This window comes from Rhea americana, unplaced genomic scaffold (genome assembly GCF_003343005.1).
Source record: "Rhea americana isolate MKP2758 unplaced genomic scaffold, rheAme1 scaffold_61, whole genome shotgun sequence".
NCBI lineage: Eukaryota > Metazoa > Chordata > Aves > Rheiformes > Rheidae > Rhea > Rhea americana.
Genome location: NW_028186768.1, coordinates 3,718,216 through 3,733,957, shown reverse-complemented (window position 1 = coordinate 3,733,957; position 15,742 = coordinate 3,718,216). Strand labels below are relative to the sequence as shown.

Below are 15,742 nucleotides of genomic sequence, written 5' to 3'. Positions count from 1 at the left end.
TTTAAGCGTTCACCTTTCCCACTGTCTCTAGTTCAGATGTCTGGAAGCTAGTAATGTTACTGCAGTATCTTGTGATTTTCTAGTGTTTGCTGTAGTTGGACACCTTTAGGTTAAAATGGCAACAAAATTAAGCCTCCTTGCGAGGCATGTACACTGGTATTATGCACAGGAAAAAAAGGATGGGAGTGTTTGAGGGAAGTCATTTTTTAGCAGAGCAGTTTAATTTTTGATGCAAAACCGGTGCGTGATTTTCACGCGTGCTGCCCATTCCCACCTTGCTCTGTAGTGTCGCTCAAGGAGGAAGGTTCTCAGCAGGTCGGAAAAGCTCTCTGAGCTGACCACCCAAACTCCGTGTCTCTTGGTTTGAAATTTGCTCTCTCTGAGCTGTCGTTTGGGTCGGGATCAGAATTGAGCTCATCGTTCTTAGGCCGGGGCTTTAACTGCCATCCTTGCGTTTGTCCTCCGTAGTAGAACAAGGCTTTGGCATGGTGGAGCGGTCTAGTTATTTAGGCATTAACGTAAATCCTGTGACGATCTTCCCAAGTTTAAATCTGCGTTCAGAAATCTTCAGAAATACGTGGAGCCCGAGGCAGAGGCTCTTTGTTCCGTGGATATTTGCAAGCAGCATGCTAGAGCATCGGACAGGGTGGAGGGGAGAGAAAGGGAAGAGAAAGCAGGAGTTAAATTTGTTAATAAGTAGTGTAATCTCACTAGAATTTCCACTTTTGCTTTTGTTTCAATACTATATTGTCACATAAGTGTTTGCCAGGTGTTTAATTCATATACATATAATAAAAAATGTAGCGGAGCTCGTTGTCTTTGCTTCAGATGTGTTGATGTKCACCTGTGCTATGCAACAGTAATCTTCTATCAAGTAACGTCCCTGAATTTCTTGATCCTGTTGATCAGTTTAGATCCAGCTSATTTTTGGTAGCCCTCTGGATTGTGTCCTGATGTCACAAATTCACCCATATCACATCCTCCTGCTTCAACACTTGTTTGACATTGAGCATGAAAAGCATTTCAGAGACAAAAAGTTTGCTGTTTGGGATAAATATTTCCTCTCCCCTCCAAAGTGAATGTTGGTTAGAGGGAATATTATGGAGAAAATGCTAATAAAATTGTTATTTATGTTGATGTGTCGTGCTGATTTTTTCTTTTTAAGTAACAAGGAGATTTTCAAGGGAATATAAAATGCTCAAACTTCACTGAAGATTCAAAGACAAGATGTCTCAAGCAGGCTGTCCCAAAACGTTCTTTGAGTGTTGCTCCATCTGACCTACCCTAGATAACTCTGTAAATCAGCAGCAGAGCATCTAAATCTAGGTGTACTATTTTACATTCTTCTGCTCCATACATTTGTGAAAGACCATTTCAGAATCTTTTGGCAGTTAGTGCTCTGTGCCTCTGTTTCCATCTGTAAAATGGAAAGAGAAAAAAAGACTAATATTTTCTACTTATTATAAACAAAATTCCAGTGCAATACATAAATTCCCTGTGCAACGTGCTCTAGGTGACCCTGCTAGAGCAAGAGGGTTGGACTAGACGATCTCCAGAGGTCCTGTCCAACCTCAACCGTTCTGTGATTTTGTGATACTGAAATAGCCTTATAAAAATCTAAGTATTTTGTTGAAATATATTAAGTAAATCATGATGTATCTTTCTTTTATATTTTTTCTTTTTTCATGATGATTTTTAAATGCTTTTTTCAGTATTTCAATATATGCTCTGATCTTTTTTTTTTTTTTTTCCCCTCTCTTTTCCTAGAATTCTTGGTGGCTAGAACACTGTCAAAAATTCTTGAGACCATGACATTGGTTCAGATAAAACTGGGTAATTATTATAATTGCTTACCGGAGTGAGGATGCTTAGATTTGCAGAGTGTAGGCCGAGGGATTTGCTTCAAGGATTGCTTCGTTGCTGCAGGAATGGAAACCTGCATTAGTGCTGTTAAATGCTGTTCATCAACATTTGAAAAGCCAGTGTACTGAAAATAGATTCATTTTTCAAGCTCTAGGGCAAGAGCATCTTGGCAGTTTTGCTTGTCGTTTGCAGGGGTGTTTTCTTTGTGCTTTTGGTTTACAAGATACCCTCCAGGTTACCACATTGGTCCTGCCGTGAGCGTGTCTAGGACAGCAAGGTTGCTCCGTCAGCAGAGTGTCATTTGCAAGCTAAGAATCTCTTTGGAGTATCTGCTGTCTTGGAGTCCAAGGCCTAATTTTCAGCACTGCTGAAGCATCCTGGATTCGCCTCAGCTTTAGTGCTGAACRCTGATTGTTCTGGTAATGAAAACGGGATTCTCCGGGGCACCGCAAGGCTTTGCTCTGYGTGTGGAGGAATGATCCTCTCCCTGCTCATAGCAGCTTCTGCAGGTGCAGCTCYGTTGACTGCAGCTGTTTTGCTAGTGGGAGACGCTGATATGAACAGCAGAAGAATCAGCCCTGCTCCCTTTGGTATTCAGGTAATCTTCTCAAGTAGAGACTGCAACCCATCTTGAGTCCAAGCGTGTTGGGAAATGAACTCTGGGCTGAGTCAGTCTCTGGGTGAGCCTGTTTAAGGAGCCATAATTTTATTTGCTGTTCTCACGTGTGTCCATTTTACTGCCTATTTGACAGATTTTTGAAAGGTGCTGAGCACTTGCAATTCCAGCTGAAGGCTCTGGAAGGTGCAGATACTGATTGTCTTTGCAAATTAGGTTATGGATAATTCAGCTCTGATACTTTTCGCCCTYCCTCCTCTTTCTTGCCCACGCAGAGAGGTTGTGTGTCATCACTGTGGGATTTATTGCCTTCAGGATGAGGACCTTTCATGGGAGCACACTCTATGAGAAGAGTTACGGCTGCAAGAAACGCTGATTTTTTTCCCACTTAAGCCCTAATGCATGCCCTTGACCAGAATAAGTTGGTCTTAAAATTGGCAAAATGTGCTTAGAAGAGGTTACTGCTTTTTTCTTAAGCTTGTATTCACTCTTCAGTTTGTGTTGGAAGGAAATATGTTTTGAGCAGTATTAGTGTATCTTTTGGAGCTGTGTGTTAGGGGGCAACAGTATACCTGGCCCAGGGTAAGCGAATGAATCCTAATTTCCTTTTCTTCTACCTCTCCCCAAGGAAGCAATATCTATGCCATGCCAAGATTACATCTGTTGAGGAAAAAAGGATTTTTACATACTGATGGACTGTGGTTTTCCCCTTAGAGCAGCAAGCCAATTGTTCATTAGTGGAATATATTAATAATTCTCTTAAGGACCTTGCTGGTGTGAATCAGCTTTAATTCATTTGTATCAATAACAGCTGTAGGTATGTCTTCGTTATATTAAAAAAAAAGAAGAAGAAAAGGAAGAAAGCAATGCTTGCAAATTGGTCTTTGTTTCCAAGGAAACAAACTTGACATGCTTGAGCTGTGCTAGATGCAAACACTGCTAGATTCAGCAGACATGCCTCAGGATTATATGGTCTGAATATTATTTTTAAACTACTTCCAATTTAAAGGCAAGGGAGAGGATGAGAATAGAATTTGTCGGCAGGGTTTACCAATCTGTACTTAATGAAAGCGCTGTACGGTATCCTTGAGTGGCCTAATGTGGTGTAGGGAGAATTGCATCCTGCCCTGAGAATGGATGACCCTAATGACTGTCCCCATAGAATGGGCATCATGGGGCCAAATGGCTACTTGAGTATGTGAGTCCTGGTGTTTTGATGAGATGCTTTGAGAGAAATAAAGGTCTGAGGGGAGATAAGCATGCACTCTTTATAGCAAATTATTGTGCTTTATCCTAGGTCACTTTACCAAACGTTTTGTKCTCAAAAAATATTTTAGTAAAATACAACTTGCTCGTGCTGGGCTTGAAAGGCTGCCTTCCATTAAAAGTCAAATGTGAATGTCAGCACTTTACTTTCCCAAATAATTTGCTCAAAAGCTCTAGCTTGATGCTCAGTACTGGAATGAATTTAATGGGGAAGAGATGAGAGAAAAAAAATTACAAGTTGTTTGCATAGTGTATCTGTCATGAATGTGCTGTAGACTGATGAAAATTATAAATTTAGCTTGGCTTATTGCATTTTAAGAAAGTCTCTTGGTATTTTCATGATTACCTTGGAAGCTTAATTTAGGAAAAAGATCATTTTCAGTGCACATCTATCACTGTTTCTTTCTGAAATGCTCTGTTTATAAAATATTTGATTTTTTTATCTTCCCTTGAAGAATCAAGACTTTAGCATTGAAGCAGACACTATATATGCATGAAAAAAATATTAGGCATGGACTGCACAGGAAACAAGTGTCGGTCAACATAGTGCACAGACAATTCACGGATCTGAACATCGAGAGTTTGGTTTGGCTTGTGCCCAACATGAGGAATAGAGTATAAATTAAAACTTTGTTGGGTTTAATGGTCAATTTTGTGCCCTGGCCCACAAAGCTTTATTTCTGTCACAACTTATCTTTGACTTCTGTGAATAGTTCTGTGAATTGGCAGGGATAYGCCTGTGAGCGAAGGATCTTTACAGAAATAAAGTTTTGAAGGAAGTCAAGTCCCACCTGAAGAATAACTCACAATATGCATGTTTGTAATTCTCTGGCAGTGCAAATGCCCAGTGGACTTCAGCGTTGTGTGTCTTTGCCTATTTTGTCCTTTGGAAAAGCAGAAAGAAAAAAATCCTCTACCTATTCTGCTGTGAAGCAGTCTTACTGTATTACAGAATAAAAAAATGTCCTGATAGAATAATCTCAGGGCTAGCTACATAAAAARACAAAACAAAACAAAACAAAAAAAACCTCTCTCTTAAAATGCAGCCTCTTAGGAAAAACATAACATGAAATGTGTTGTACGTTAGTCTTCTGGGTTTTTTTTTTCCTTCTTTCATCATGCTTTTTAACTTTCTTGCATATTAAGTCAAAATAATATTCCAGGTTACATAGAACAAATTGGTGTAGGTTTAGCTTTAAGGTGGACGGGAAGCAGTACTTGCATTGAGAACTAAAAGCATCAGTTGAAGCCTGCTTGGAAGAAAAAAAAATAATGGCATGTCATGAAAATCTTGTAATTTGTGAAAGGCCTAGAGTGAAAAATGTGCTGGTTTGAGTGTYGCTGTGAAACGTTACTTTTTGCACAAGGCTTGCCTGCGACAGTATTTTCCTTGCTTTTGTTCTAAAATGCTATGTGCTTGCTGACTAAAAATGCCTGCGCTGTGCACGCACGGAGATTCACCTTGTTGACAGGGGATGGAAACAGTAAGGTTGGCTGGATCATGATGAATCCTGCACCTTCCTTCTTTTTTTTTTTTTTTTTTTTTTTTCTAATGACACTTCCTTATGCTTACATTTCATTAAAGCTCTGAAATGGCTGAAGATCAGCCCTTACTGAGCATGCTCCAGGGTTGAAGCTGCACCCATAGAGTGAGATGGATTTGTGGCTGAAGGAGTTATAGGCCTGAAGTCAGGATCTGGAAGGAAACAGCAGCTCTCTTCAGACAGGACCAGAGGTAGGGGAATTCTGGAAATTTCATTCACATGCCATAGGGCTTCCGTAGGGAATTGGACTCGGGAATAAGGAGACCGGATGAAGTGGTTCTTGAAGCAAACTGTTGGAATTGATTCAAAAGCAGCATAGTTAACCACTGACATGAGATGGCTTCAAACTGCTTCCTGCCGATCAGCGCGGAGGATTTTAAAATACTGACCTTTACTGACTTGCAAACCTATATAAAGAAAGGACCTGTCTAACGTTAGGGTTATGACATAAAGCAACAACAGGCTCAGGGGTAGGGCTGGCAGCGAAGGCTGTGGGGACTGGCTTGCTTGTGCCTTCATATTGGAAAGGCATGTGATCTTGTCACAGTCGTGGGCTGCATAACGCCGTTGCTAATTGTTATTAATTTGAACACTTTCAGGGCACAGACCTGCTTTGCAGTTTGCATCTAGATCTGTCTGTGATTGTGGGAGGGCAAAAGAATTTCAAAGTGACTCCCTCTTTGAGGCTTATTTTGCATTCCAAGGATTGCAAACAAAACAAACCTTGCCAAATCAGGTCCTCCAAATTTGCAAGAAAAGGAGGGAATCTAGATGTTTGTTCCTTTTGATGGGCTCTTTCTGTGTTAGTTTCACCCGGAAGGAAGTGGGGTTTAATGTGTTGGCAAGTGGCTTTGAGGGAAGGAACGGGACTGTGTGAGGTTGGGCTTTTGATTTTGGTGTTTAGTTGCCAGCTTTTTCCAAGGARTGTATAATAACCGGCAGGTATGTGCTGCATGAGGCGATTGACTCCACTTGTTGTACAAGCAAGCTGCGTGGTAAAGTGCCAATAAAACGTTTACGTTGGCTCTCAATGTTTGTATTAGTGAGGTGTAGGGAAGATCTGACTTTGTGTAAAGAAGGGGGGGAGGCGTCAGTAGAAAACCTCAGCCCGTTCAGACTTTATGCCCTATGGGAAATAAGTTACTGGGTGTCCACATTCCTATCCGTCTGGCTTTAAATAAAGGTAAGGCAAGAGGCTTGCTATATTTAGGGCATTGTGAAAACTGCAGCTTTGGTATTATAAAGTTATTGTGTTTGGCTTATCTCTTATTAACAGAAATCTGTGATCACAGTGTATCTTCAGCCTGCGTGCAGTAGGTAGGTTGGCTCTTTAGGGTGACTCTTGTTGCTTTTCATAACGTAGTTCAGTGTGTGATTGGTTAAGAGCAGAACATAGATTTTTATTTTATTACTCTGTCCCAGACGACTGTCTTACCTAGTTAGGTCAATCTGCATGATGAGTCAGTTTATTACTTAAAGTAACTTGAATATTTATTGCCCAGTTCTGCATTTCTTGTGTAGCCAACATGTCCATTGTGTTTTCTGAGCTGTGAGATTGCAAGCAAGGCAGGAGCTAGTCATTATYTTACGTGTGTGATACATCAGCCCTGTAGTAAGTTGGTGACCAGTTTGCTTACTGATGTTGCTTTTGCAGTTCCTGCAGAATGCCTGCTGCAAGTCTCAGGCTCCTGGAGCTGTATAACTTTACTCACTTTTAATGGATGCTGGCTTGTTTATGGTTGGATGAATRCATAAAGAAAAGCATTTATGTTAAACTGCATTGTAATTGTACAATGAAAGTAAAAGGTTTTGGTTTTCTTTGGCTCAGATGCGAGCTGCATTTATAGCTTTTCAGGATTGATCTTGTTGGCTTTTCCTCCTTGTGCGATTCTGGCATTGAAGGAATTTCAGCCCTAAGTTTTCATGTATGGTCTGGCTTCCTTGATGAGGAAATTTCACTTAAACAGTTTCAGATGCTGAAAACCACTCGTGATAATTTCCTATTGTGCTTGTGTGAAAGGTGTAAGGTAGCCTTAAAAACCCACTGCCACCTTATGGCAGTTGCTGAAAAGCAAAAAAGCAATCTTTAGAGGCAATGCTGTATACGTATCATGCTTGCTTTATTTCTCTGCTCTTCTTARCTTGTGATATTTGCATGAAGATGGGAGCTTTGTTTTTAGAGTTYATCTGCTCTTTCTGTTCCTCACAGAAATTTATAATGTCAGCGGCATTGCTCGTAGAGCCATCAACTGTGATATTTCATATGCAAGTTCATGATTTGGGGAGAGGTAAAAAAGCATCATGAAATTTTGATTCTCTTCAAATGAAGAGAATGAACTTGTTTTCATGGAAACGTCTGTCTGTGATGTTTTTTAAAAAAATTAGGTGTGAGGTCAAAGACTAGGAAACATTGGAGCACATGAGATTCGTAAGCAGAATTTGAAATGATCTCCGGTGTTGCGGTGAAGTGTTGCAGCAGAAGTGAGACTGCATGTAAGCAGCCATTTTTACTGCCTGCTTTCCTGGCAGAAGACTCCTCACAAGCAGGAATGGCGCTGCGTGATGCACTGAAATGCTTCTGATTCCCACCCCATCTGCCCTTCCAGAACCAAACAAGAAAACATTTGTGTGTGGAGCAAATYGTTAGTGTGGTTAAAGCAATAAGCTTGATCACTGGTTTTGAAGATGGGGTAAGYGTGTGATGTTGTATTTAATACCCTTCTCAAGCAAGGCTGTACGTGTACAGTAGAAGCTCTTAATAGACGATAGCTGAATGAAGGGGAGAAATGGTGCTTTTAGCTTTCCAAAATAGAAAGTGCTGTGGTTACTATAAGTTAAAGCTGAAGGAGTTTATAATTGGGAACTGCTAGGAATACAGTATGCTCTAAATTACAGCTGTCTGTCCAATGTGGCTCTAAATAAAGTTCTAGGATTGCCCTATAAATCAAATACTCAACACGTATTCTTATCAAAACATAGTAACATCTTCCAGAGAGCTTACATCTCAACATCTGTCACAACAGTATCAGTTTTTCTGGTTTTGGGCTTTTTTATCTGTGTGAGCGCGCGCGCGATGTGCTCAACACAGCGTCCCAGGGAACATGTTATGTTTCCTATTAACTAAAAACAGTTTTAAGCTTTGCTGAGGAAACGAGGGGGGAGAGAGGGAGGTGGCTAGAAACCTTTGGAGAGAAAAAAAGCAGGTTTCAAAAGGTGGAGAAAACTGTAATTCCAGAAGCGCGCGTTCATGACTGACTGCTCCTTCAGAACTGCTGCCTGAGCCTGTGAGGGGCGAAGCAGAGGTTTCGGCGCTCCTGGAGAGGGTGGAGGGCGCTCAGAGGATCCCCACGACTGGGTGTTCGGTTTAGGATGCGTCCAGGATTATCTCCGAGAAGGGAAGGAGGTGTTTCGAGAGCTCGCAGCCGAGCCGAGGAGTAGCTCCTAGGAATGGCAGAGCGCCCCAGGCTTTCCAGCAGCGGTGCTTGCGTTCGTTCACGCGCTTCGGAGGGAGGCCGAAAGGGAGCCTCGGCTCTGAAGCGAGAGCTTGACAGAAATAAGAGGAGGTCTTGTATTTTGGAGAGCTGAATGCCATTCCTCCTAGAGAAGGCAGATCTCCCCTGGCCTCCCGCTTGCCTTCCCCCATAAGGGAGCTGTGGGAATGACGGCAGTAATGGTGTCATTAAGCAAAAGCCCTTAGGAGCCCCGTGTCCTTTGTGAAGGAAGGTGGTCGTTCTGCTGTCTTCCTCTTTAAAATGTGAGATTCTGGAAAGGATATTCAAGGCTTGAATCATGGAACTGAGGCCAGAGAGCCCAGAGTTTAAAAATATCTTGTAGTTTTATAGTACCTGGTAGAGCACTTCGAAAAAAAAAATGCTGTACCGTCTCTCACCACACAGTCTGCAAAGCAGAGACGGTTTGATGGTGAGATTGCTGCAGAGTTAAATAAAAACTTTGCAGGGTAGAGGCTTGTTGTCATTTTACTCAACTGCGAAGGAAAGGAAATCTACCTCAGCCATTTTGGAGATGGATTTCATTTTCCAGGAGTGGGGCACGGTCTCAGCTCGGTGCTACGTCGGTGACGTCCCCGAGCGGTTGAATGGCTCAGCCCTGCTGCTCTGTCAGCTTTCGTTGTCGTGAGGCCAGGACAGAGGAGGGCTCCTTCCCTCGCTGCCCCYGCCAGTGCCCCTGCAGCACCCAGCCCGGCTGCCACAAAATGGYCGCAGGGCGGAGAGGAAATGGCGGCGCTGCTGTGGCCTCCCTGGGAGCCTGGCTGCCCTGTGTGTGGGCCCGGAGGAGGCCTGACGAGGTGGCGGGGAGCCAGGGCGGCCAGCTCTCCCTGGGGCAGGCCTTGGGCACGTTGGGGGGGGCCCTCTGCCACCACACGGACCCCACGCGGGTGGTGGGGCTGCTTGAGGACACGGCCTCYGAATGGCGGCGCCATGCCGTGGGCAGCGTGCGTAATGCTGCAGAGGCTGTCTGGAAGCTTCTGTTCCTTTTTGGCTGCCGTGAATTTAAGAACTCGGCTGCTTCCTCGGCACTACCACACAAGCAGCCTCCGCTCTCTTCGCGCCTCCCTGTGCAGAACTCCTGCGAGGTGCTAATCAACTGCTTTGCTTGACTTGATTGTGGAAGCATCCACAATACCCTGCTTTTTTCTTTTTCTTTCTTTCTTTCTCTTTTTTTTTTTTTTTTAACCACTGTTTAGTGCTTTCCAAGATAAAAACCGTCTCTATATCTTCTGCTTTCAGTGCATTTCCATCCTCACCAGTAAAAGCATTTCCAGGGTTGAGCTGCCACGGGGAGCACCGCGCTTAGGAGCAGGCGGGAAGAGCGGACCCCGTGGCGTGCGTTCGGATCGCTGTTTCATCTCGGGCTGAAAATGGCTGTGGACTGTATTAGCTCACTGACTCCGCGTTTGCTAACGTCTTTGCTCCTGTATTTTTGGCGAAAGCTTGGTGAATTTGTGCTGCACAAGGAGGGTAACGCCTCGACTGGTTTAGAGCCATCTTTGGTTTGAGCTACAGTAGTCTCTTGATGCAGAGGATAATGCAACTTCTGCCTACGTAGTCAGGTCTTGTTGCTTTTATTTTGGGCTTTTTGGGTTTGTCTTAAGTGAGTTACCTCTACAACTTTTTGTGATTGATAGGCTAGAAAAATCTCATTATATATGTTATTACTTATGTTGACATCAAAAAAAAAAAAAAGCAGGTGAATGAGAGATCCTRGCTTTTCAGTCCCCTCAAATATTCACTCTTTATGAACTTTAGCCTTCTGTGTTTTAACTGTTTAGCAGTGAAACTTCTCTGAAGTGTTTAGAGCGAAATAATGTCATTTGAGCTGCAGCAGTCCCACAGCCAGCTCTTCTGCTCTTTTAACTATTGCCACTTTGCTAGTGCACGTAGACACGGCAGTGAAATACATGCTCGGCCTGCAGAAAAGGTGGCTTGCTGGTGTTTCTGGTTTGTGATAACGGAGCAGCATGGCATATTCCGGCGAGGCTTTAAGAAAGGAGAGGAGGGGATGGGTGGAGGAGAGAAGGCTTCACGCTCCTGCTGGAGCCTTGAATTTTGAATGCCTGCTTCTCGTGCAGCGTGCAAGGCAAATAAAATCGTTGGGCTCCTCAAAACCTCGCAAGGGAAATGAAATTGTTGGGCTCCTCAAAACCTGACTATGGATTTTTATGGTCGTCTCCCCCCTGCCGGTGCAGGCTGTTCCTTTTCCCTCCCCCTCCTCCTCCTCCTTCTCCTCCTCCTCTGGGGCCATTGTGAGAGGCAACGCAGGGCGCCAGGGTTCGCTTTAGCCTTTCGGCTTAAGGAGAGTTGTCCTCCACGCTCCTGTTTTGGGGAGGATTGTTTGTGCTTTGGTCAASAACAGACGGGTGGGACTACAGTCCCATTTCACATTTCCTCTTCCTTCTTCCCTCTTCTCTTCTCCTCTGTGCTCTGCTCCCCTCCCCCTTCTCCTGGGGGAGGTTCTCCAGAGAAATATTAAACACGGAGAAACCCTCGGACTTTTGCGTTGTGATAAATGTCATCTGTGCATTTGAATCCATTCCAGCTGATCTCTGCTTACAGATGTTCCTGCAAGTTGCTCAGGCAGTTTTACTGGGAGCTTTAGCAGATACGAAGGTTGCCAAGAGTTTGTGCTTAATTGTTAAATGGAACAGAGACAAACTACTTTTATTTTGAAGCTAAAATTTCCTCTTTGCTCTTGCTGGCTGGGCCAGCTGTATCATATGGTTTGACATAGGCTGAGCTCACAACTACTGCACCTAGTAGTGCACTATCAGTTCATTGTTACTTTTTCTTTTTAGTGATTGTATTTGTGATATGCTTTTAAGGTTGRTTGTATCAGATCATGTTATATTATAAATCCCTGAAGTGAAAAATAGCACCCCTTCAGCTCAGCATATCAGATCTCAAATTCACTTTCAGTTGGACACAGAGCACTTAACCAGTTTAACCTGTATGCATTTATCCCAGTATTCAAAGGCCGGGCGCTTTATTAAGCAAAATATAATTAGCACAGGGATGCCCTCAAACTTAAATGCTATTGTGCAGCATCTCTTTTTCTTTCCCTTTTTCCTTTTTTGTAGGCAAGGGCTACTCTTGGAGGCCACTGAAACAGAACACATTATTACATGGTTTTAAAAGGCTTTTGCAGGCTAGTGATCAGTTTTAGGCCTGGCACTAGGTCAGACCGTTGACAGATTATCTTTATTAACTGTGAGTTGCGCTGGGTGGACCGAGTATCCCCACGATGCCTTAGCTAATAGTTGCTCCAATGGAAGCCCTTAAGCCTGCAGGTTCTCTGTGAAATGGCTGCAGCTTGGAGTGAACAGTGAAATGGTCTCCACTGGGCATGCTCACTCTGTAGAGGGAGCTTTTATCACATGAGCAGAAACTGAATCACTGTTCATGAGGATCTGGAATATGCAACTCTTTGAGTCTTCATCAAAAGAAGACCACAGATGTCTGCAGGTACAGTAACTTGTAGTGTCCATGTTCCATATGTCATAAATAGCAGATTCCCTCAGGTTGTGGCCGCAGACAGACTGTTGTCAGGTAGGAAAGGAGAAACCTCTGAGAGGAGGAAGACAGTTAAGATAATCATGGCTGGATTTTTTTATTTATTTTTTGCCCTATGCAAGAGAGAACAGCACAGCAGAAATGTGGATATTGCATATTGATGCAGCATGCAGGGTAGTGTGTTGGGGCTTCTTTTGAAGAAGTGATTTACAGAATAACCTGGACAGGCGCAGTTGCTTTTCAGACTTTGACTTTTCTGATCTTTTGTGTTGTTGTTAGTGTTACTTTGTTTTGCTCAATGGACTTGTACATAGTTCTGAATCTGAAATTACCTGTCTCTGGGGAAGCTTGGGCTGTATTTCCACGCATTAAGTTAGTCTTTTATTTGTCTTCTGTGTTGGGGAGGGTGTGGAGGTTTGTCTGGATTTTTTTTGCCTTTTTTTTTTTTAGCATGAAGTCTTTTGAATATTTGGTTCTACCAGGAACCCTCCCTGCTTCCATTTTTTTGTAAGCAAGAAGAGAAAACCCTGGGGTCTTTAAACTGTTCGAAGACTGAACTTTCGAARGGAAGGAGAGGGCCTCTGGACACATTTCACTTGCTTGCTAGAAACAATTTTGACAGCCTTCGGTTATGTCAAGCAAGCCTACAGTTTAGTTTTTAGGGTGGAGGGAAGAATGAAGCTGATTTTATCAGGAGGAAAGGATCTTTTGGGGGGAGTGGTTTTTTTTTTCCTTTGGTTGTTTGCTTGTTTGGGGGGTTTTATTTATCTATTTTCTAAGCAGCCTGCAATCCAAGAGAGCAGCTGATTAAAATGAAATGTCCGTGGTTGATTTCATGGCAGAAGGCCCATGTCAGCAGTTTTTTAAAAGGTTGCCTAAAATTCATAACCCCAGCCCTACTGTGTTCCTTTTTTTTATTATTATYATTAGTAGTGTTTGTTTGTGTTACATGCACTCTGCTGCATTGCCTGCTACAGCAACCGGTCTGACTTGGAGCATGCACCCTGTTCTTGACCTCCGCTGTTGTCTCCTAAGGCTCGCAGGTTGCCAGACCTGTGGGTGCTCCTGGCACCCCCTGCTAGCATGCAAAACATGGGCCTAAACTCTACTGCTTGCTGGCTTTCAGGAAAGCCCTTAAAACCACCATGTATACCTATACATTAATTTTTTAAAAGACAAGTGAAATGTAGAGATAACCTTTAAAAGGCTAGGGAGCTTACAGGACAGTGTGGTATCTAATCTAAATATTTATCATGTCTCCAGGAGCCTATAAATAYGCTCATTATTTGTCATCTAGTAAATGCGTATTAAAGGCAAATACACCAAAAGAAGACATAAGGMGATAAACAAGTTTTCTTTTTAGAAGTGAAGAGCAAAGGCCTTGAAATGTTGGCTGCTGAGCTCCTGTCCAGGAAATAATGTGTYTGGAGTTTGATGAAGGCTAAGCAAACAAGCAACCAAAAAAAGCAGAGACAATGCTTAGGGGTGTTAACAAGTTCTTGTGCATAATATGGTGACCATGATGATGCTTGTGCTAGAGGCTGCCTAGAACACTGAATAGTCACATACTGCTGCCTGAAATTCCCTGTGAGAGTGTTTGCAGAATGATGCTGAAATGCCTGACCTACTTTTTGGAGGGAAGAGGCAAGTGTAAGGTTAGAAATTCCATGTTGCTTTTCAGCAAGGGTTAATAGGCCTAAATTTGGGCCCTTTTTTTTTTTTTTAAGCTTTGCATCCTGAACTGACTTTTATGGTACTTTAACTCCAGTGCAAAGGGTCTCAGCCAGCCATTGAAAATAATTGTGAGTATTTGCTAGCAGAGGCTTCCTTTGCCTCTCCTTGGCAGTGGCCTGTGAAAAAAAAGCAATGCTGTTGTACTTCCCTTCAGAGTYATTTTTCCTCTTCCCAAGCAAATGACTGGCTATCAGACAGCTCCCCGGAGCTATGTCCCTCGCTGTTGTGCCTTGTTCACGCTGGAGGGGGGTAGTTGGTCTGTGGGATGTGTTTTAGGACTCCTGATGGACTTTAAAAATCACCCCGGCCCTTGTTAGCAGAAGCGCTGGCCATTGCAGCTCCTGCTGAGCTGGACACGTGAACGGGGAATATTTCTGCTAGTGCAGCTCCCAGCTTATAAAAACAAGTCGTCCACTGACTCCCGGGCCTGGTAGCGGGGCAGCTGGGCTGTCGCGGCACGGGACCAGGCCCGCGGYGCGAGATCCCGCCTGCACGCGGTGCCCGGCCGAGCGGGAGCGCTGGGGCCGCGGCTCCCTTGCGCTGTTAGTGCTTCTCCTCCTGTGCCCAGCATTTGAAGCTGTATCTCGTTACACTGGTATGCCGCAGGAGTGCCAATGCCAGTGTGACCTCTCCCGCGCGGTGCCATCTCCTAATGAAAAAGGATCATGTGCTTTTTTTTGTACAATGGCAGGGAACTATTTCATTCAGGTAAACAAGGACATTTAAGGAGCTTCGCTATCATGGCCAGCTGGTGTGGATGTTTGGGGGAGGGATGATTTGATTCCTGGTGCTTTTTTTTGTTGTTGTTGCTTGTCTCTCTCTCTCTCTTCTTTTTTTCTCCTTTAAAATCTTCTTTCTCCTTTTCCTCTTCCTGGATCTTGGATAGGTCAAGGAATCGCTGCAGAGACTGCTGTGAACCTGGACTGGGGGAATTATCTTGCCATTCGGTTCAGGCTGAGGACTTGGGGCTCTGGCAGTGTGCATTAACTGCTCTTGAGGCTTGAAGGACCATATGCTCCTGCAATGAAATGCAGTGACAGTTATTTAGAAGCAAATCTCAAATTTATAAGCCTTCGCTACCATTTCAGAGGGTTTTTAAAATTTKTTTTGGCTGCCATAAATTCGAGAGTTTTGAAATCCACCCCTCTTCAGCGAGGAGAACCTGGAAGTTGTAATGTGATCCCTACCCTTGTGTCCTGTTCCCTTCATTCGTTTCCAGATTCATTCTTCCCTTCCCTCCTCTCCTCCCCTCTTCCTATTTGAACTTCTTGGTCTGGCACATTGGGGCTGTTCTGTGAAGTGCGAAATGTTTTGATTTGCTGTATGATGGCTGCATTGAGTTGGCTGTGACGGGGGGCAGAGTGGGAAGACGGTCAGTGTACAGTACGGCATGCCAGGATTTACAGTAGTCAGTAAAGCAGCAGGAGTAAAGCTCACACACTGTATAAGCTAATTGGAATGTGTTTAAAAAAGAAAGGAAAAAAATGTAGAACAAGCTTTTGTTTATTTTTTTTGTTGTTTTATTAAAGTATTCTAGGATCCAAACTAACARCCTTCTTCCCCCAGACCAGGTAATTTGTTTATTTTTTTTTCCCTTCAAATTCCATCATAAGGGAGGGGGGAAGCATGGTAGAAATGGTGGAGAAGAGCAGAGCCGGTGGGGGTTAAGAAGATCTGACATGCGAGCGTGT

General features: G+C 43.6%; 1 protein-coding gene across 13 annotated transcripts in view; it reads left to right on the top strand.

The window, feature by feature from the left end:
- EHMT1 (euchromatic histone lysine methyltransferase 1) overlaps positions 1–15,742 on the top strand; it is a 131,153-nt gene that overhangs the window by 42,488 nt on the left and 72,923 nt on the right. Inside the window, exon 1 of one of the 13 annotated variants that reach the window (XM_085320045.1) lies at positions 5,409–5,480. The exons of 9 other annotated variants lie outside the window; for them this stretch is intronic. Coding sequence is in view for 1 of the 4 variants with exons in the window: in XM_085320034.1 (XP_085176160.1) it covers positions 12,207–12,269 (63 nt within the window). In the remaining 3 variants the exon portion in view is untranslated. Of the gene's footprint in view, positions 1–5,408; positions 5,481–12,185; positions 12,270–15,601; positions 15,623–15,742 lie in introns of those variants that run through there. 3 more of the 13 variants (XM_085320034.1, XM_085320042.1, XM_085320043.1) reach the window with 3 other exon arrangements.